Here is a 22,551-nt window from a genome sequence, read left to right as displayed (position 1 = left end):
GAACACCGAGTTCCCCGGTACATATCACCTTAATACCCCTACAGAACACTGAGTTCCCCCGGTACATATCACCCCAATCCCTCCACAGAACACTGAGTTCCCCCGGTACATATCACCCCAATACCCCTACAGAACACTGAGTTCCCCCGGTACATATCACCCCAATACCCCTACAGAACACTGAGTTCCCCCGATACATATCACCCCAATACCCCCACAGAACACTGAGTTCCCCCTGTACATATCACCCCAATACCCCTACAGAACACTGAGTTCCCCCGGTACATATCACCCCAATCCCCCACAGAACACTGAGTTCCCCCTGTACATATCACCCCAATCCCCCACAGAACACTGAGTTCCCCCTGTACATATCACCCCAATACCCCTACAGAACACTGAGTTCCCCCGGTACATATCACCCCAATCCCCCACAGAACACTGAGTTCCCCCTGTACATATCACCCCAATCCCCCACAGAACACTGAGTTCCCCCTGTACATATCACCCCAATCCCCCACAGAACACTGAGTTCCCCCGATACATATCACCCCAATCCCCCACAGAACACTGAGTTCCCCCTGTACATATCACCCCAATACCCCTCAGAACACAGACTAAAATGCAAACATTAACGTCTTTGAGTACAGTACGAAGTCAATATCACAACCTGCCTGTAGCACCAATTATATGTCCAACACCCTAAAAACAACATTCCCCATTTCCCTCTCCTCAACTCTACAGCACCCTAGATGACCCCCCCCTTCCCTCTCCTCCCCCAGGATACTTAGCAACAAAGAAGGCGAAATTACTGCGAACCTTTGCTGACCACACAGTTCTACCAAATGTGACTTAAAGAAGGTGAAATTACTGCGAACCTTTGCTGACCACACAGTTCTACCAAATGTGACTTAAAGAAGGTGAAATTACTGTGAACCTTTGCTGACCACACAGTTCTACCAAATGTGACTTAAAGAAGGTGAAATTACTGCGAACCTTTGCTGACCACACAGTTCTACCAAATGTGACTTAAAGAAGGTGAAATTACTGCGAACCTTTGCTGACCACACAGTTCTACCAAATGTGACTTAAAGAAGGTGAAATTACTGCGAACCTTTGCTGACCACACAGTTCTACCAAATGTGACTTAAAGAAGGTGAAATTACTGCGAACCTTTGCTGACCACGCAGTTCTACCAAATGTGACTTAAAGAAGGTGAAATTACTGCGAACCTTTGCTGACCACGCAGTTCCACCAAATGTGACTTAAAGAAGGTGAAATTACTGCGAACCTTTGCTGACCACACAGTTCCACCAAATGTGACTTAAAGAAGGTGAAATTACTGCGAACCTTTGCTGACCACACAGTTCCACCAAATGTGACTTAAAGAAGGTGAAATTACTGCGAACCTTTGCTGACCACACAGTTCTACCAAATGTGACTTAAAGAAGGTGAAATTACTGCGAACCTTTGCTGACCACACAGTTCCACCAAATGTGACTTAAAGAAGGTGAAATTACTGCGAACCTTTGCTGACCACACAGTTCCACCAAATGTGACTTAAAGAAGGTGAAATTACTGCGAACCTTTGCTGACCACACAGTTCCACCAAATGTGACTTAAAGAAGGTGAAATTACTGCGAACCTTTGCTGACCACACAGTTCTACCAAATGTGACTTAAAGAAGGTGAAATTACTGCGAACCTTTGCTGACCACACAGTTCTACCAAATGTGACTTAAAGAAGGTGAAATTACTGCGAACCTTTGCTGACCACACAGTTCTACCAAATGTGACTTAAAGAAGGTGAAATTACTGCGAACCTTTGCTGACCACACAGTTCCCCCAAATGTGACTTAAAGAAGGTGAAATTACTGCGAACCTTTGCTGACCACACAGTTCCACCAAATGTGACTTAAAGAGCACCCTCATTGCCCCCCCCCCCCCCAGAATACTTAAGGATACTTATAGAAAGGGAAATTACTGCGAACCTTTGCTGACCACACGGTTCCACCAATAATCTGCTTAACATCCATACAGGCTGTTTAAAATGACACCTCCTGAATACCCTCAGTTGAGCTACTGAGCTTGAATCAAAACTCACTAACTAAACCCTTTACTTTTCCACAAGAACCACAAAAAGCTTTAAAATTGCAAGTTAACTGCTAATTTTTGAGAAAGTCACGCTGAATATGATATCATATATGTATTTGAGAACTTTTGATTGGAAAAGTATCAGGGCTTACAATACGCAATTTAATATTCTGTAAAACTCACTTCAGTGCGGAACTTGGCAACACAATGATATCAGCACCTGTCAATAGATTGCAGCACCCCTTGGCCTGGACAAGAAAATCTCCTGCTTTAAGATCTTGCTACCAGTCAGAGAAAACCCCCTCGTATGATACCAACGTCAGCTCTGTAGACGCGTTATATAGTCTATCTCTCGTTTGGGTTAGTCAACATATCCCTGTAAGCACCCTGGTAGAGTGCTTTGTTGGCTTCCTGCATAAGATGATGGTGCGATCAGTAGATTTGGCCTGCCCTGCTTCCCGAGCGCGTCGTCGTCGGATGTTGTGTCGCTGCGGTGATTTCCTCCATAAAGCTGGAGGAGAAGACATGGCAAGGTGAGAAAGTGCCAACAAGCGACAACAACAAAGAATCTAAAAACAAAAGTTCACAACAAACGATTGACAACAAACCAAGGATGAGGACAAGATACAGCCTACACCAGCTTGCACCAGTCTGCACCAGTCTGCACCAGCTTGCAAGTTTGTTAAAAGAGAAGAATGTATTCAGTTACTCTTTGACCATAACTCAATGACAAAAATGAAGATAGTCATTCCTCAAGGGAACTCATAATATAAACCACGAGGGTTCACATCCAAGACTGCCTGAATAATAATGCTGACCTTTTGAGATTGTGTATATGTGTTCCTCCGAGAACGACTCTGACGCCAGGGTTTGATTTGTTCATGGTGTAGATGGCAAGTGACTCCTCATAGGTGGTGCCACCAATAATGAACACGACAATATCTTGAGGCCTGCAATTAATTGACAAAAAGTTCTTTTACTTTTGTGATAATAGGAGTTACTAAGAGTGTCAATAATGAGCAAACCTTGGCGGCCGTTTTCTTGGGAATCGAGGCTCTCCGGGTTTTCAAGTGGCAGCTACGAAGTGAATGAGACAACAAGTCTTAGACCTGAAGGCAGATTTACAGAGGTATCAAGAACTCTTATCTGAGGTCAGCTGTAATTCGGATGAGGTGAGAAGTTGCTTACCTGTCTTTCAACTGAACTGTGCCCAGATACGGGTAGGCTGCTTCGCGTAGTTTGCCTTTGATGAGCTGGTCTACGACCTCCACAACGTATGGGTTATGCTGAGTATAGATGTTCTCGACGCCCTGAAACAAGCACAAACAATACAAGCTCTTTTCACTACAGAATAAACGCATGGAAAAACACCTTTCTAAGTCCTCAGGATGAAAGAACTCTAAGTAGAGAAAACCTGTTTTTCAGCATCAAATCTGTCTGGAACATGATGGTTTTTAGAATGAAAACATTGTGTCCCGATTGTAGCCTCATACCTTAAGTCCTTTGAATAGCTTCTTGGTGATGCCAATAGGTGTCTTGGTGCCAAATAGATCACTGCCTCTCGCTTTCTGGCCCCCATACTCTAGTATGGAATGGATCATCTGAAACAAAGCATCAACAATGAATATCAGTCATCTATATGATCAGGTACAGTGGCACCCCAGTAACAGGACCACTCATTGGACCGAGGTAGAATGGTTGCGTTACCGGGGTGGTCGCATTGTTGAAGTTGAAAATCCGGGAACAAAATGCATGAATAGGTTTTCCCGCCAAAATCATTAAATTTTTTCATGAGTTCAAAATTGTGAAAATTTTTCAAAGCCAAACATGTGTGGCCTGAATCAAGAAACAAAACAGCACGATCTCATTTCACAGACTATAACTCACCTTTCTATATTTTTCGCTGACGCCCCTGCGAGCGAGAGCATCAACAAGACCACACACGTCGTTGTTACTATGTTTCTCATACCTCAAGGCGTAGAGCATCACGAGGCGAACCATGTCAAGCTCACGCGTCTTCTCGCTCGCGATCAAAGATCGGATTTTCTGTAACAGAATGAAGGAGATGTGTTTATTTAACAAAGAAGTCACAACTGGGTTAGTTGATGTCACATAATCTGGCCCAAACCATGTCTAGTAACTAGTGCTGGTGTCCTGAACATCTCTTGTTGGGCCCATTGATTGTGCCATCACTAGGTCACACAGCCCAAACTGTCTGACGTTTCGACCACACTTCATAATAGTTTTGGCGTCTCTTTACCTGTAATGACTGCGAGTGATCGTTCTGACAAGCGAGCTCTTGCTCCGCCTCAGATACCTCCAGCAGGTTGTGGTTGCCTACGAGCCTGGAGAGTTCACCGACCACAGTCACGTGTTTGGACACGGTCCCCGACATCTTCTTGAACTGTGGGTAGTTCTCAACAAATGCCTGCAAGTGCAATCAAAAGATATTGCTCAGAAATACAGACATTGAGAAAGCGCAGGCTCACCTGCCAACCAGAGGTTGAGAGAGCCAAAGGAGTCCAAGCATTGCGATGCTGCATTCTGTGTTTCCATCACAGATGGCTGACTTAACAATAAGCTTGTCACATGTTTCAAGAATCTTAAGTTTTCTAATTTTGACGTCTCAGGCCGTTGATCATGATAATAAATGTCATCCTGGGGCCGATGTTAAAAATATAGTCACTCGATAACTCAGCATTAACTTTAACTTGTCAATGAGTCTCATGGACTCAACTGAAGGAGAGAAATTCAACACAAAGTTAGTGACCTCAATTCAGGCGTTGATTGAGTTGAAATGGCCACCTCACCTTCATATCTGCAATCGACTCGACCTTTGCTTGACCTTTGGACTTTCTCTGGAACTCCTCCATGAGACCTTTGATGTTTGCACCGATCTCACCGAAGTTCGAGTACATGTTCTGAAACCCAAAATCAAAAAGTTTCTACGTGTGTAAGATTAAGTGCTAATGAGTGGCCTTGAACTGGTCTAAGCACACAGTCTGCCACACAAATATGCTGGTTAAGCAAAACATCCATAACCACCTGTTATAATTCAAAATGGGGCCTACACAATAATGTTGCACAGCTATTTTCTGAAGCACTTACATTTGCATAGAATTCATCATGTTCAGATGAGAGGACGACCTCTTGAAGGTCCCTCTGAACCCCAGGCACTCCAGACAGGTTGATACGGTTGTTGTTGATACTGAGAGTCTCATGGACCATTGCTTGGTACGTCCACTGGAATGAAACAGATCAGAGAAGGCTCAACATAAAACTCACAACAACAAAATCTGATAACTTGAATTTGAAAATCTCCATCCTGATGCTGCAGAGTAGACAAATATACAATAATCACAGTGAATTAGCTCTTATAATAACTGCACTATGGCAAGGTTTATTTCTGTAAGTATTTTAGGCCTAAGTGTTAACTTTCTCCGCAAGTCCTGGATAGATGAGCTGAATAAGCTTACCTGATTGAGTAAGGGAGTAACTGCGTCATCTCGTCTGTCCAGGATGAGAAGCACCGGAGCCACATCTGTCTTTCGGAAGTCAAACAACGCAGCTTCTTTCGCTATTACTTGCTAAAAGAAAACAGAATATAAAACAGTTTTCAAGAAGCCGGAGCTTATCGTGATGAACCACACTTTGGAGTGCTAGTACAGAGCTAGGCTAGGAAGTTGAGAAGGAGTTGACAAAATGAAAAGAATATGAGTCAAGAATTGGGTTACACATTGAGGCAGGCTGAACAAGAAGTTGACTGAATCGCATGTTGTGCTTACCCGAACATTCTCTGCAAACCGTTTGGCCATCTCTGATGAATTTTGGTATCGGATCATTGGACATTTCTTCAGAGACAACAAGACTGATGTGACCCCCTGCACTGTTCTTGTCAATGCTGTTGGTGTCCAGCTCTTGGTCTGAAACGAAAGAGATAGGAAATATAGTGACGTTTACCCAAATATCGACGTCACTCAGTCTCACTTGGCCATTATTGAAACTACATACAGCCTGGCAGTGCTGAAACTTCTCAACATCATTCAAAACTATAGCAACCAACTAACCAGTTTTGAATGCTACCTACTCTTGAGCAGCCAATGATATTGAAGGAAAACAGATGTGGACTGACAGCAACGTAATCTCCGTAGAATTCCTGAACCTCTCGCACAACCTCCTGATCATCGGCCTCGGCCAGGGTCTTCACTTCTTGTTTACTGATCACGTTACTAAAGTCTGAAACCAATCAGAATGAACAATAAACCCTTCCATGGGAACATCAACCAATAAGATACATGTGGAAGCAGCATTGCATGAAAGGCAGTATTCATCAGGTTCATCACCACATACATCCTTATGAGCTCCAAGCCTAACGACAGTATAAGTTACATTGATTTACCTGATTCTTCCCAAGTTCCCACACACTACTTGATTATGTGGCACTGAGACTGTTTTATATTATGTGGCACTGAGACTGTTTTATATTATGTGGCACTGAGACTGTTTTATATTATGTGGCACTGAGACTGTTTTATATTATGTGGCACTGAGACCAACTAAAATGGGGAACAAGCATCAGCCAACAGAGTAAACTAGGCTCACTTATCTCTCAATCTATTATACTGCTATTTGGGACACGAAGGTCAAGGAGAATCCCCAGAAGAATCCCAAAAGGAATTTCCTATTGAAAGCCCACCTTTACTTTCAAGGCATAAGTAGGCAAGCACCGAGTGAAAGGCCCCAACGCTCAGGATGGGGCAAGGAAAGCCAACATTCTTACCTGAGTAACCACTAAGCTAAGAATGTACTCAGTTAAGTGTCTATTACATAATACAAACGGTGGGTAGAACCTAACCTTAGTTCTAATGCAGAGGTCGATTTTGGGACAGTGCCAAATATACTTACAAATATAATAGAGGCCATATTTTGGAGACCTCAGTTCACTGGCAAGGAGCTCCACATTTTCTTTTGTTGGCCGTACATAAGCAATACACTTGAGATGTTTCATGGTCTCTCTCCCACCAGCATCAATCCTCTCAAAGAGATACACTTCCTTCTGGAGGATTTCCGATTGAGCATATACCATGCTCACAATACTCGTCTGAATAATAAAGGTTTACAGGACTTGAAAATAGGAGTCCTTTGTGCCTTGTGACTTCTCATGGCTAGCTCGATGTTTTGCACAGTATTTGTAAACACAATATTTATCACCCAGCCCAGGGCAGGTCAAGGTTTCACTCAGCCGCCCAACTGAATCGTGACAACTCCCACAGACTTCCGTACCATAGTGCATTGAGTGGCCCACAGGATCCGGATTGACATGAGAACACGGTGGTACAGTTAGTACTATTGGTAGGCGAGGCGTAGACATATGGATTCGTATAATGTAGGCGGCTTACTATCATACAGGCTGCGTAGCCGCAGGGTAATGTCTGCGGTAGTAAAAATTGCGATGAATTCACAAGATAACCGACTCACCGTATCTTTGTCCATTAGCAGCACCTTCATGCCTGGACCACTGTCTTCTATCATTTTCGTCACATACTGCTTTACAGCGAGTACAACATTCATTTTGGAGGTGTTTTATGAACAAAAATATTGAAAATACTGATGAAAGCCGAAAATAGTCTTGTTGAGAAATTCTACAGAAACCTGCAAAATGTGCAATCTTGACACTAGAGGCGCTGATGTCGCTCCTGCCGGGACTACCAGATTGTCCTCTGTCCTCATTAAGAGGTGGCAGCATAGACCATGCTACGTAAGTGGGGTTAACACCATGGATGTAATGCAGCGAGAATTTGCACAGTATATAACGGACTCGTTAGGTATTGTAGTAATAAGATAAACCACAGTTTAAACCAGGTTCATGCTTGCTTTGACTTGATGAATGACGGATCTGAGGGAGCTGGTTCAGGGGTTCCAGCTGTAAATCGTCCCCCGCCCTAAAAACGGGCGATATTTTTAAGTTTTAGTAATTGCCTAGTACCATTTTCTTAGCTCAGATGGCAGCACCAGAGAAGATGAGTGTCGTACGGATATATCAGCTTGGAGGACGTACCGGCGTGTCCTTCAGAAATGACTTCTGTCAATGAGACACTAATACTGAATTGGATCATAACTTAAGTACGTTTGCCTCTCATCAAGCGGGGGGGGGGGGGGGACAACGCTGCTGGGCTCTTGATCATGAACATCGGAGAGTTTTATGTGTCTAATTGACCAACTTATGTCTGTAAGTCACACACTCTCCGAAGACAGTCACAACCCTGGAGGAGACACTACAAATTGTATTTTGCTTCATCATTACATGACCGGAGACTGACCCACAGATTACCAGCTCAAAGTCAGCAAAGAGGATCTGATATATTGAACCAGTCAACACTCAATATAAGAACATGGTCGATCGAATTCTCCGTCTCATCCTAGAATCGTGCAATGTAGATCTGACACAACAGCTCGACCCTGCTACAGAGAAGACAGTTATAATCAATGTATGTCTTCGATATTCAGATTGAGTCTTGTGTGTTTGAAAGATTCTTGTGTTTATTGGCAACTGTCTCCAACCTTCCCGATATTATTGTGTTGTAGCCCGACTATCATTGTGACAATTAGGTTACAATTACCTGGTCTACCTGAGGGTGAGACACCTCGACATGACCACAGAGAAGACAGTTCACAGCCTTGCTGCCACAGAGACAATGTTGACACCTGGCCTGACTGAAAGTAGACATCCCGATTAATTTTATCGAAATTCCCTCTTCCCCGGTCCCCCAATTCTCATCAGTGGGAAACTCACTACAACGTGTACAAAATGTACGAAGAAGTAAACAGCGTCAATATTTTCCACATGCCGGGACTACTAGTTATTATCCTCACTAAGGGGTGGCAGCATAGACCAATGACCTGCAACGCAGCTGCTACGTAAGTGGGGTTAACACCATGGATGTAATGCAGCGAGAATTTGCACAGTATATAACGGACTCGTTAGGTATTGTAGTAATAAGATAAACCACAGATTAAACCAGGTTCATGCTTGCTTTGACTTGATGAATGACGGATCTGAGGGAGCTGGTTCAGGGGTTCCAGCTGTAAATCGTCCCCCGCCCTAAAAACGGGCGATATTTTTAAGTTTTAGTAATTGCCTAGTACCATTTTCTTAGCTCAGATGGCAGCACCAGAGAAGATGAGTGTCGTACGGATATATCAGCTTGGAGGACGTACCGGCGGCGAGTTTTTTTCCTGAACCTTTCGGGCAGTACAGTGTATATTTATACACAGCTTCTCAGCCAATCAGAATCCGATAAATCTGAAGAGAGCACCACATTGTCCAGTGAAGTGCGTTGAAAACAATCAGTCTTGAAAAAACACATTGCACGAAATGATATATTTTGACTACTGTATGCAAAATAGCAGGGATGGCTATTCTACTTGTGTCATTTGAACCCCTTTTGCTTGTAAAGTTTTGTTTGTATTTTATACTGTGTAGTAGAACTTGCCATTATATCAATAGCATACAGTATCAAATATACTGGAGGAAGACCATACACATGAGGCAGTATCGAAAGACAAGTCTCATTGCAGAGAAACATATTCATACTGGATGAAGACCATTCACATGAGACAAGCCTCATTGTATATTCATACTCAATATGATATCTGAAGGACTATTCCTTGGATCTTGTAGATGGGCTATTGTTATTGTCCTTTCTGTAGGTATGTTGCAGGCAGCATAACTCAAATATCTAAAATCTAAATAACAAGGGAAAACGAAACGCATTATAAATATAAAGTAAAAAAGAAAAAAATGTTGTCCACAACCGGATTCGATCTCACGACCTTTGGATCGAACATCGTATTCTGCCATTTCTGACGAGCGCTCTGCCAACTGCTCTACTAAGACGTCTTACGTCATGTATTTGTCGAAATCTGATTGGCTGAAAGTCCCTGTACAAATGTACAATGTACTGCCCGAAAGGTTCAGGAAAAAATATTCGCGCCGCTAGCGATTTTTTTTCCTGAACCTTTCGGGCAGTACATTGTACATTTGTACAGGGACTTTCAGTATATCATGAAATACAGGAATACAGGAATAGGCCCTATATAATATGAATTATGATATGAAACAGGAACTAGAGCTTAGAACTCAAAATAGATAACTACCCCAGTCATGCTAAGCCCCTCCCCTCCTCATAAGCACACGGGTATGTGTGTGGGATGGGTCATGGGACTCGATTGGGCTAAAAAAGGCATAGCAGGCTCGACTTATTATTACTGATCAAAAGTACCAGTAATTACATGGGGCCATCCTGAGATAAGGCTTTACTAACATAGGCCTACATACACTTGTGCCGTCTAACATTACCAATGTATCAATCAACAATGTCTTATAGAGCGCCAAACTCCAGGTAAACCTGCTCAAGGCGCTACCTCCCCACCAAGAAATGCTTCCTCGAACAGCCAGGATTTTAGGAGTCGTTTAAAAGCAAGCAGCGCGTCCCCCCCCCCCCCTGATGTGCCCCGGTAGGGCATTCCACAACCGGGGACCACATGATGAGAAGCAGCGGTCACCGAATCTTGTCTTTATCCGCATACACGCCAATGACGTGTCATTAGATGACCTGGTGACACGCTGCCTCTCAACATGTTTGAGGCCAGTGTATATGGCCTACAGGAAGTTTTTTAAGTGTCCTTGAATATGCGACCTTGACAACTAGGCCAATACTACAAACACAGACAAACTTTGCTGATATCATAATAATCACTAGAAAGGCCTAGAAGTCATGTGTTTGATTTATCAGGCATTCCTCTGTCCGACTGACTGACCCCATAGTTTATCCAAAACATTATTGAGACTGAGGGCAACAATGTGAACACCGATATTTGCCTGGAGCTGATGAATTCGATTGTCTCCTATCTTTACCTGGATTGTCACCTCGGTAGGTACACCATCCTGTCCAATGGATGTTGAACAAGTGCCACGAATCATCAGGAAAGACCCTAAACAGATCTGTGCAAGAACTCTATGCAATCAGACTCTTGGACTAGTCCTTGGGTGTATCCTAATATATACAGTGGCTTAATTATTCTGCAATATTTCCGTTTTTATTTTCCAGTAGTTAAATTTCCAAGATGGTGTGTTGCTTGAGTATGGCCCAAGGGCCAGTGCAAGCCATCCTGAGACCAGGTCTTTGGTTCCCTGGAGTCAACCGCCTTCATAGTCATAGAGAATGGTATGTAGGGCTTGTCTTTATACCCTTGATACACTAGTTGATACAGGGTCTATGTACATGTACAATAAGCAGGAATACAAAAACACTGGGACATGTTAGTTGTGCTTTTAAGTTGTCCCAGTCCTCTTCCCCCAGTCAGTCCTCCTCCTGATTGCTTTATACTCTGAATAGGAATATAGAAATAACAACTTGTGTCTTGGTTGGGATTTGAACCACATATCATTGGATTTCAGGACCAATACTTGATGGGTTGTGCTCCTTGGCTCTCCAGATCTGTCTGATGGAACTCGCCAAGGGACACAATTTACATGACTGTGCTGTTTATTTCTAGTTGGGAGCTGCCCATTGATGTGACACCCATTCAGTTCATTGAGATGATCACAACTGCTGTTGATAAGATTCAAGGAGAGGATGAAGAAAAGAGAGTCTGCATGTCCAAACCAACCTATCAAATACACAAGGTAAGCCAATGTTGGTGGAGGAAGATCATGGTGACATACAGGTCATCCAGAACAAAACAATCTTGCTGGTACAAGTAGGACATTGTTTGATATCAATGTCTTGATGGAGTGAGGTCATTGTGACATGTCCTTATTAAATCAGACAACCTTGTCTCATCCAAGTTCATAGATTGGTGCCTGTCTCTGGTTGGGAGTGAGACCAGTAGACTCTTTTGGATGAATGATGGCTGAAGGTTTGTCCCTTGACCGACTTTCTATACTTGGACTCGTCTCTAGCTGGCAACTGTCTTCTTTTCAGACAAACCCAGAAACTGGTTTTGTCCGCATTTTGTGCTACACCAGAGCTGAATGGCTAGATGTCGTGGAAATACATTTATCAACAGGAAAAGTGAGTCTGAGAACCCCCTCATTATGAGAAGCAACCATAGGCCGAAATTGGAAGCCTTGCCTTATTGTCTGAAACTCTGCAGAAGCCGAATTCAAAGGCGATTCTTCCCCTTTTCTAGGTGTTTGTCACAATCAATCAGGATCAGTTTGTGACATTACTCTTTCCAACAAGACTATTCCCTTGTTCAGTGGCACAACAGTCTTAATGGAAAGAGTAAAGTCACAACCTGATCCCGACTGATTTATTCCCTTGTTCAGTGGCACAACAAACCGCATGCCACAACTTTGTCGCGCTCAACTTACTTGTGGAAGCATGGCTTCTGAGCCCTTGCAACAAGTGATTTCGTCCAATTGTGACATTTATCTTTTTCCAGGTTATATCGTTTTCAAGCGGCGTTCTTCCAACATGGTTTCCGCTGTGTTTTGTATTCAACTCGGTAAGCGCGTTATTTGATAGCACAAATCTTTGGAAAATGAGGAATCTTACGAGCTTCAGGTAAAACGCAATGAATGGCTTGAGCCTGAATCATCCCTTCACTTGTGTAACAATGGTACTCATCACCAAGTTCGAAACCACAGTACAGTTGACATCTTGGGCTTTTGGTTATCGCTAGAGAAGTCTTCTCCCCGGAGACACCTATATTCACACCAGTCTGATTCTCTTCCAGCTATTGTTCTGGTGGCCATTCTTTGATTTCTACTTGAACAAGGAAAGACTGGCTAGAATGAGGACCCTACTTGGCTTCAACCTGACGGTAAGGCCTAAGGAGTTGATACTGAACTGGAAGTATTGATTGTCCCACCCAGACCGCGAGGGTCAAGCTCAAGTGTCAGCCAAAATCAAGTTTTAGAATATTGTACAAGACTTGGCTCAAGTATACTTCTCTTTTAGATCATTCAACACACGAGTTTTAGCTCAGGTTCTAACATCTGGATGACACCTACTCTTCAGAACACAAATTCTCTCAATCTCCCTAAAATGTCAATTTAACTGTTCACTTTTAGGATTGATAAGTGATGTTTCCTTCCAGGCCAGTATAAATGACCCAGAGAGCCCATACAAGCCAAACTCTACTGAACAGCCTCCATCGGAGACAACCAGCCTCCCAGAGCCATCAACCAACGACTTGTCTGTTGTCCACAGCGACAGCACACATGAGGAGAGTGCCAATAGAGATGAACAGGCCTAGACAGACTTTGAAAAGGAGAACTCTTGATGCATGGGTGGCGATGCTCCTTTGAGGACGCTGAATCAACACCACCAACACCAGAAGAACATGTCTCGACTTATAACAGAAATCTTGCGCATGTGAAACCAGACACAAAACCTGGACACCTCATTCCATCTTCTGCCAAGCAATTGAATCGAGTTGAATTTGATTCAAAAACCTGTAAGGATTATTATTGTGAAGCTTATTTTAATATTTCTGCACGCCTTGTTTGCAGTGGAAGAGACATGTTGTTCGTCTCTGGGACGGACTGAACCCAAGATCATATACATAGAGTTTGATGGAATGCTTCCATGTTATTCATCCTGCAGTATTCCCAAATCCTCACTGGTAACTGCATCTCAAAATATTGATGATTCTATATCAATATTATATAATCTGATATTGAAAATCAGCAAGTCATTTGTGTTAAAAACACAATTTTAAAGATTTTCCAATTTTGAGATACATGTACAAATATGCAATCTTACTGACTTTTCCAATTATTTTAACAATAATATCAACGTTGATTGAGTCTTTTTAAAATTTATTCTACCAATGGTATCTGTACACACAACATTTCATACAACGAAGACTAGCAGACTATAGTCTTGTCTGATGAACTGGTTTCCATAGCAACATGCCATGACCAAGGGGCAGAGAAATAGCAATATTCGTCCAATTTGATATACATGCCACTTTTATTATGGTTGCTCAGTTTCAGAAAAATTTACCAACTGACAGATAAACTACACATTTCATCAATCTGCCTTCATCAACGTTTGTGTCCTTCATTATCAATCACAAGAGGGAAAAGCTCTGGTGCACTGTAGGGCGACATCTACTGGCCAATGCTAAAAACTAGGGGGTGAAAGAAGCACAATTTTAAACACAGCACATGGTATAAAATATCACGCCTGAAGAAAAGCTCTTCCTCTCCAAATGATTACTGTTAACTCTTTTACAATGCAAGTCCTTATCCATTTCAAACATTGCAATTAACGACAAATAATTGCACCAATTTCAAAACATTGAAGAAGCACATAGCCTGGTTGTTAGCACGTTACTACAGAATGGTTTTAACACAAATATTAGCTATCTGTAACGCCCAAAACTTTTTTTCTTGAAACTAGTACTCCAAAATAATCATCAAGGTTTTGAGATAATTTCTTGGCAACCAAGAAGTTTCTCATAACTAATCTTCTAATAAAACATAGAAGAACTCTGCCTAATATAACACTGAAGGAGACCAGAACAAGAGGTGTTCAAACAGGTAGCATTCTAGCATTGTGTGAATACAGCACATCACTTTGCTCCTAACAATAATAAGTTATATATCTAAATATCTAGTTCACTTGATCATTGCCACAGTTGCTGAACACTGACTTGTTACGATGGCTGTTCACAATGCACACTGTTATATGTATTTAGAAACAACAGGAAATATTGCTGCAATAATCTTCAACTTTCAGTCTTATTTCAAAATCAACGATTCACACCACAATTCACAATTTGATTGAGACAGATCAACATTGCAGAACAATCGATGCATAAGATGGGTATAAAATGGAACTATTCCACAATAAGTTAAACGTACAGGTATTGTTCACAGCTCTTAAACGATTTCACACTTTCCTGCTGGCTGGTTCGAAACTAAACGGGGAAGAATTAGACAATCAAAATATCACAAAACCAGTCATCAAACTTGAACAAATCCTGCAAGCAAATACCCAGCAGGTATCTGTGTCCACACCCGGACACGATAACCTCTAGATTATTTCAGAGCGTCGTGTAAAAAGGGTGAAGTATACTAAGTTACGGTGTTAGTCACTGTAAGTCAAAGATTATTACTCAAGAACAGTCCCAAGTTAGTAATTTTTGGCTACAAATTCCTCTCCCTTCTTGATGCTAGCCTTCAGTTCATCCATAGCATTTTTAAGCAGAGCTCCTTCATAGTCAATAAGTCGGCCGATTCCCAAGTTTTTCTCGATACCATTGGGCTGGAACACAAGAAAATCAGTCAGTTAAAGGATTAAAGGTGTGGTTCCATGCTTCTGTCACCTCGGAGGTTATTGGTTCCAGTCGGTACAGGTATGTGATAGTCTGGCTGACTCTCTGACATCAATGAACATAGCTAGGATCTCCGGTTTCCTCTTGGTGCAGATGAAATGCATTTTATGAATATCTCGAACAAAGGATTCCGGCAAGTCTCCTATGTGTCAACTGTTGCCTAGAACATGCATATTTAACTTAATGAACCACTGTGATGATGTCAGAACGAGATTATACTTACCCCAAGTAAAAGTGGTGTAGAGAAATATTTGGCTTCACTCTCATCTGATCTCACGTAGGCGCACTCATATTTGCCTTCTGTACCGGTGAGAGCTTCGAGGAGTGACAGGGTAAACCGTGCACCAGCGTACGCCATAGACAGTGTGGCCGAACCCTGAAACATACAAAGACATGATAAGCTGGTGATTCTTTAAAGAATTCATACCAAGCTTGCTATCGTTGGTTGTCTAATCAAGACCCTTGGAGTAGATTGAAAATGAAGACCATACAGCAGGAGTTCGAGGGTGTGGCAGATCATAGCAGGAGTATACTTACAGCACCAGCTTTGGCTTTCACAACTTCAGTGCCAGCATCCTGGATTCTCTTTGTAAGGGCATCCCGCTCCTCCTGGAAGTCAAGTATACTCATGAGTGATGGCTTCAAGGTTAATCAGTCAGAGCTTAGGTCTTTATCATTCATGTGATTAGGTCGGAAATAATGGTTTGCAGTGACACTGCAACATAAAACTGTGGACATAAAGACATCAGAGATAGAGAATCACATGCAGGAATGGGATGCAATCTGGTGCCGTTGCATACTTCTTGTTGTGAAGACCAAGTTATCATGTTACAGAGACAAATGGGAAAGACAAAGGCCAATCACAACTGACACTCAAAACAGACTCTAAACAGGGTATTGTGTTCAAACTTAATCTGTGGACAAACAACAGGAAAAGAGATGTACAGCAGGATAAAGTCTAAGATTGTGTTACAAGATAAACCACACACTGTCCTAGCATGAAAGGACACAGATGCAGTGGAAGAGAGTTGGCCTTCCTATGCCGGAGGGTTTGACTCTCGTCTGGTCAAATTACACTTTGCAACAGCCCCTTGAATTTCAAACCCCAGATTGAGTTTGTTGAGACATAGATAATAATCATTCCCAAAAAGTGCTTGGGTATCATGAAAAGTGCCACACCAAACTGTGGATATTATCGTCATCATTTTATATTATGATAGACACTGCAACACTGCTTGCCCTTTACACAAACACTAAATTGTTCTGCCACTTTCTAATATTTTAGCATCCACAGTAATTTTCATGCACTCACCTTCTTTAAAGAATGATAGGTCAAGCCAAAAAGAGGAATACACTGAACTTGAGTTACTGATCAATTCAAAGTTAGCGAGACTCTATTGTAGAAAGAGAAGTCTCAACAAACCAAAGAAACAAACTGACATGGTATAAGCACAAAAAGGTTGACAAGGCCAGGGTTTGTCAAACTCACCAACAGCTCATGGTGTGTGCTCAGTATATAACCTTAAATCTCCACTACTGACCAAAACTACGCTTGAATTTCCTTTCTCTCAAAAAACAAAAGGTTTTATTTTCAGATTTCTTTTCAATACATACCTTGGGGAATGAGACTGGTGGTGTAGCTTGTGATATGATGGGGATGATTGTGATTCCAGCGTGACCACCAATAACGGGCACCGCAACATCCTTGACGTCTAAACCCTGGAATATCACACTGATATGTAACAACAGAGAACAACTCTGGAAGGCTCCCATGGGGAACAACAAACAAAACAACTGGAAGATTCCAACATCACACTGAGGATCAAATCAGTTTTTTACTTATGTCAATGTTTATTACATGAACATGTATGTCACTCTAAAAGAGTTTAAAACGAGACCGGGATAACAAGACTGCTTACTTTTGCTTGGGCTATAAATGTATTTGCTCGTACTACATCCAACGTTGTCACACCGAATATCCTGTTACGGTCGTATACTCCATTATTCTTGAAGATTTCACTAACAATAGGAACAGTTGAATTCACCTGCAAGTCAAAGATAAACAAAGATCATGTTCTAGTAGTTATAGCATCAGCAACTCTCTTAACATGATATTACGGCTGAAGTTGATACTGATGAATACTGAGAAGTAGACTGGAGTGTATCTCATCATGAGATGAGAGCAGTTGCTTGATATATTAAAACCAGATTGTGGGGTGAGTTTTTGAAGATCAAACTGTGGTTGCAAGGTGTGATATGTATAATGTACTTACAGGATTAGCAATGATGGCCATCATAGCTTTTGGGCAGTGCTTTGCACATGCTACAGCTAAATCAGCACAAATCGTGGCATTTGTATTGAATAGATCATCTCGCGTCATTCCTTGAAAATAAAGGAAGATTGACTAAAGTGACTAAGGAAGCCCCCCCCCGCCCCCGCCCCCTTATATTATACATGCATCAAATGAGCAGCTGAGCTTTTTACTGCCATTATACAGAGCACATATACAAACTATGTGTACCATACCAATTATCATATTACATCCAACAGATGGTACCAGCAGGCCAGGAATTGTTGCCTTATTTCACAGTACAGGTATTATCTATGGTGAAATGGCCAAATGTCGCAATGTGAATAATGCTTGTATCAATCCTTGAAATCAATTTTCCTTTTTCTTTTTTACTGGTCACCTGGAGGCTGCCAATAGCCCCCTTTTAAGGCACCTGCTTTTCGTCTTCTGAAAACAAACTCTCTGAAGTTAAAATAAATCTTGATAATTGTTCTTTTACGCACCTGGTTTCCGAGGGACACCAGCTGGAATCACAACCACATCACATCCTTCTAGAGCACTTTGAAGTTCTTCAGGGCCTAAGTGTCCAGAGACAACGGCAGGTGTGTCAATGTGAGAGAGATCGGCGGCGACTCCAGGTGTATGGGCGATATCATATAGTGACAAGTGGGTTATCAGTTTACTCTGCTTGAGGAGAAGGGCTAATGGCTGACCGATTCCACCACTTGCACCCAATACAGCTACTTTCTTTTGTTGCTGAAAGGAGAAACAGTTCAGGGCTTAGCCGAATGGAGATGGTGGAAACATCGTCAAGATGATGGGATTCAAGATTTTCTTCAAATGGGACAGATGAAAATACTCACACTGGAGTCCGGAAGAAAACAATTTGACCGTTCTCTTAGTTATTATTCGCAAGATTTGAATGGCTGATGATAGCATGGACAACATTTGGGAAAATGGCCCACCTGCACAAGACTGGCCGTTGAATTGAAGTCATTCTTCACAGGCTAAGATGCCAGACAAAAGTAACGATGGTTCCTGTTACTCCGGAGTCTGGGCAATGAAATCATTAGCTGGAAAAGCCTGTGTCCTTCAGATACCCTTCAATCAATAAAATTTGATTTTTTATTCTTCTGGGTATTCAACTTTTCAAGCAAGCCTTTTATAGGCCTACTTGTCATGATATGTGCCCCAGTAGACATTTCTGATTGAATCTATTGGTGAATTCAATGTCAAACTTAACACAGATCCATCTATCACCTCGTATAATTATAATGACCTCATCCTCAGGCTCAACAACGTGAACAAGATCCTGTACAAAATGTACACAGCGAAGTACATCACGTAGGCTACAATAGCACTGTACATTTACACTACGAATGTCAAAAATGTGCAGGTAGAATGACACCGGCGGGAACTTCACCAGCACATCGGTCAGAGAAAACTTATTTACACTTTGATACTAACGCTTGATGTTGTTGAGAAACTCCGCAGCGCAGTGTTCGCTGCTCTGAGTGTTGTCCTGCTGCAATATCGGGAAAGCATTGTTGCTCTGTCTAAGAAATTGGCAAAACAAGTCAACGAAATGAAATGATGGCTGCCGAGAGGAAATGGAACAGCGCATGGGTAAGATATCGTTACACCTGGCAACTCGAAGGATCTACTTTTTTTCCAAAAATTCTATTCCAGCAACTATAACGATTCATTACATCAAGCAAATAAATCTAAATCCCTTTTTTGAATCTTACCAACACATTCGGTATCCTTTCATTGACATGTACTAGATATTTCAATTCTATATTCGGGGCTCAGTTTCTTTAGCGGATTTACTTTTGTATATTTTTGATGCGCTTTGGCTCTGATGTCAAAAGCATGAAAATTGTTTATTTCATTATTTCATGGATTTGGGTTTCTCCTACGAAAAAATACTGCAAATTGTGGGTTCTAACCCACTGATTAGGAAATAAGATGTCTGGATTGGTGCTTTGTGAGCCAACTGAACTTTACAACATATTGAATCAAGCCACAATATATCCATGTTTGAGTGATACGAATTATTTATTACTGCTTGGTAAGACTTGTCAGATGACAGATGATGATGAGAAAGAAGAGAATGAATTGGTGACTTCACTTGACAGCAGCATGTGCCAGTGTCGGTGACATTCATTGATTCATTAGGTTGCTGGTTTGCTTGGTTGAGATTATAGAATTCAGCTAAATGTGGATCAGTTTACTCTTCCTATGTTTCACTGAAACTTAGTTCAATCAATGTTCGAGTTGTGAAGCCCAACGACAACGTGGACTGTCTTTACACTACAGTCTACAGCAAACTTGCCAAAGTAAACCTTTCCTAGGAAGGGCCACAGTATACCAGTGAAGCTACTCTCACTTCAGTATTACTATGGTCACAGTGATATTCAACTGAAACCATATCTGAAACTTCCAGTCGAGACTGCAATTCAAAAGTCATTTTAATGCGATTTATTCCAGATGCCCGCAAGAAACATGAGTATAATGAAAGTCATGTTGTCACTGCAAAGAAGGCACCAAAGAGTGAAGATGATGAGTTTGTTGTACCATATGATTCAGAATTAGAATGCAAGCAACATGTGATCATCTATGATAGCAACACCAGAAGCTTGAAAGATGAAGGTAGCGTTTCTTTGACATTTGACATCTGGAGCCATCTCCCATGTGTCCTTGGGATAGTGCAACCTTGGACAGCTGTTTGTCATGCAAAGTTGAGAGAAAAGAGAGAAATATACGCAACATAAAAAGTAGCTAAAGGCCTGATTATGACTTGGATCAAGGACTGTTCTTTGAAAAATACATTCATGTCATGTCTATATTGTTAGTGATAACATCCATTTTCATGTTACAGGGCCAGCCATTGAGTGTGGGAAGGTGATGTGGGATAATGGGTCTCGTGGTGAAGTGAAGATACTGCGGGGTAAGTTCTGCTGTTGATGACTGATGTGATGGTTTATCAAGACAAAAATGAACTGCTTGTCTGAGCAAGACCTAGTAGTTTTCTGTGGTCTTGGTTAAACAGAGAGACTTGATAACTGCTTACCGGTACTTAAGAACCACTGTGTAAGTTTACTATGAAACCTTTTATAAAACTTATCATTGTATAACCTATCATTTCAGGGGGCTATGAAGATTTCTCAGCCCTCTACCCGTTTTTACGGACTCAGAAAATCCTGTTCATGCCACGAGAAATGGACGAGATAAAGACGTACCCTACTGAGGTCCTGCCTGGTCTGCTCTATCTTGGCAACAAGAGGCAAGGAAATGCAGCTTACATACAGAAAGATTTGAAGATCAAGGCACAAATCAACTGCACAACAGAAGAAGGGGAACTGTAAGTTAGAGGTGTCGTAAACCTGTGATAAAATGCTGAATATACAGCTGATTCACTTCATTGATCTAGGCTGGACACAAAATGTGAATCCCCTTCAGCGAGCCTGATCATCTTCAAGAACACAGCTTGTTATTTAAGAATTGACCATTTCTTAAGTCATTTTCATGATTCCAGGTTCAAGGAGCCAGGCCCAACATTGATGCATATTCCTGTTGATGATGATGAAGAATCAGACTTGTTGTCAAAGTTTGAGTCTGTCTGCACTTTCATCGGTAAGTTCTGTGAGGCGACGAGAGAAGACAGATACTTGAAACTGGCAGCTGAAACCTCATGTGAATCGTTCCATCCATTACGAAACGAACTTTCCAGCATTGCGGTCAGCTCCTGGCTATATCTAGGGAAGACTATGATTGATCACTGCCTATCCAAGCTGAATGTGACATGGCTTTGAAAACATCAGGATAGTTAGTTACTCACCATACCAAATCATGATGTCATTCTTCTCATTCTTTCCAGATGAACACAAGGGCAACAAGCGCAATGTGCTGGTATTTTCCGATCTTGGCATCAGTCGTAGCATCACTATCATCCTGGCTTACCTGATGCATCATTACAAATGGCCACTAAAGGTTCGTAGAATACAACTTGGTTAACTAGTATAAGTCGCATCTCCAGGCATCTTAACTCACCCACGTGACATCAAGTCAGTCGCCAAGTAGACAGTCATTTGTCCTTGTTTATGCAGTGGTTATACAAGATGAATCGGCTGAAGAAGTGATTTCCTCTTGTCATCAGAGGATGTTGACTCTCAAACATCTTCACTGCAGCTGTTACTGCAGTAAACTACCTGGCATGTGTGGTCACTGGTTTGTAATGTTGTCATGTGACTTGTTTTGCATACGACCTGATTGCGTAATCGACCTGACAAGTTGTTCTCATTTTCTCCAGGAGGCATACGAACATTGCAAGAAATGCTGCCACAACATTCGTCCAAACCGAGGTTTTGTTCACCAGCTATCCAAGTGGGAAGAGGAGCTCTACGGACAAACACAAACAGACATTTCTGACCCAAACTTTTAAGTCAATTCCTTAGAACAAATGTACCAGAAGTGTCAAAACTAGAGATAAAACACACATATCTGTGAGAGTCATTTTGACTCATGCGATCACACTACAGAACCGTTTTTTATGAGATTTGATGAACTAGATTTTTAAGCTTTTACTGTGTGACTGTGGAATTTACAATCTTATCTGCACTGGCTCGGAGTTTACTCCTGGATAACAATTGAATACCTTGTCAGAAAATGTTACTGTCAAAATCGGTTGGTTGCAATCACTTCCGTCCATTATAAAGGTGATTACATCTGTTATCCTGATTTTGTTTGTAAATACTTAAGATTCAATAAATACTTCTATATTGTCAACGCAGTGTTCCATTGTCTTGCGAAGT

General features: G+C 41.8%; 4 protein-coding genes across 5 annotated transcripts; 2 read left to right on the top strand and 2 right to left on the bottom strand.

Moving 5' to 3' along the window:
- Nucleotides 1–547: 547 nt before the first annotated feature.
- LOC135483932 (vacuolar protein sorting-associated protein 45-like) lies at nt 548–7,733 on the bottom strand. Its single transcript, XM_064765005.1, has 13 exons — nt 7,572–7,733; nt 6,999–7,194; nt 6,181–6,329; nt 5,879–6,016; nt 5,570–5,680; nt 5,202–5,336; nt 4,904–5,014; nt 4,354–4,521; nt 3,981–4,139; nt 3,587–3,694; nt 3,282–3,403; nt 2,912–3,043; nt 548–2,604 (listed from the first exon to the last, which is right to left on the bottom strand). The coding sequence occupies exons 1-13, from the start codon at nt 7,662–7,664 to the stop codon at nt 2,526–2,528; spliced, it is 1,701 nt and encodes a 566-aa protein (XP_064621075.1). The 5' UTR covers nt 7,665–7,733; the 3' UTR covers nt 548–2,525.
- A 3,097-nt stretch (nt 7,734–10,830) lies between these two features.
- LOC135483406 (uncharacterized) lies at nt 10,831–13,904 on the top strand. 2 transcript variants are annotated; one of them, XM_064764284.1, is made up of 7 exons: nt 10,831–11,026; nt 11,207–11,320; nt 11,652–11,781; nt 12,080–12,169; nt 12,543–12,605; nt 12,837–12,923; nt 13,200–13,904. In XM_064764284.1, the coding sequence occupies exons 2-7, from the start codon at nt 11,220–11,222 to the stop codon at nt 13,356–13,358; spliced, it is 630 nt and encodes a 209-aa protein (XP_064620354.1). In that variant the 5' UTR covers nt 10,831–11,026; nt 11,207–11,219; the 3' UTR covers nt 13,359–13,904. The 2 variants fall into 2 exon arrangements, with proteins under 2 accessions (XP_064620354.1, XP_064620353.1); XM_064764283.1 differs by having other exon boundaries at nt 10,832–11,026; nt 11,204–11,320.
- Nucleotides 13,903–19,346, bottom strand: LOC135483405 (malate dehydrogenase, mitochondrial-like). Its single transcript, XM_064764282.1, has 8 exons — nt 19,205–19,346; nt 18,241–18,493; nt 17,720–17,829; nt 17,366–17,491; nt 17,061–17,165; nt 15,984–16,055; nt 15,670–15,822; nt 13,903–15,376 (listed from the first exon to the last, which is right to left on the bottom strand). Exons 1-8 carry the CDS (start codon nt 19,280–19,282, stop codon nt 15,245–15,247), a joined length of 1,029 nt encoding a protein of 342 aa, XP_064620352.1. The 5' UTR covers nt 19,283–19,346; the 3' UTR covers nt 13,903–15,244.
- A 239-nt stretch (nt 19,347–19,585) lies between these two features.
- On the top strand, nt 19,586–22,525 carry LOC135483931 (serine/threonine/tyrosine-interacting-like protein 1). The gene is made up of 7 exons (XM_064765003.1): nt 19,586–19,808; nt 20,228–20,389; nt 20,619–20,687; nt 20,888–21,101; nt 21,276–21,373; nt 21,618–21,730; nt 22,050–22,525. The coding sequence occupies exons 1-7, from the start codon at nt 19,706–19,708 to the stop codon at nt 22,179–22,181; spliced, it is 891 nt and encodes a 296-aa protein (XP_064621073.1). The 5' UTR covers nt 19,586–19,705; the 3' UTR covers nt 22,182–22,525.
- The last annotated feature ends 26 nt before the right edge of the window (nt 22,526–22,551 follow it).

Source organism: Lineus longissimus, chromosome 2, assembly GCF_910592395.1.
Source record: "Lineus longissimus chromosome 2, tnLinLong1.2, whole genome shotgun sequence".
NCBI classification, from domain to species: Eukaryota; Metazoa; Nemertea; class Pilidiophora; order Heteronemertea; family Lineidae; genus Lineus; species Lineus longissimus.
The sequence above is the reverse complement of the archived record's forward strand: the minus strand, read 5'-3'. Positions and strand labels throughout refer to the sequence as shown.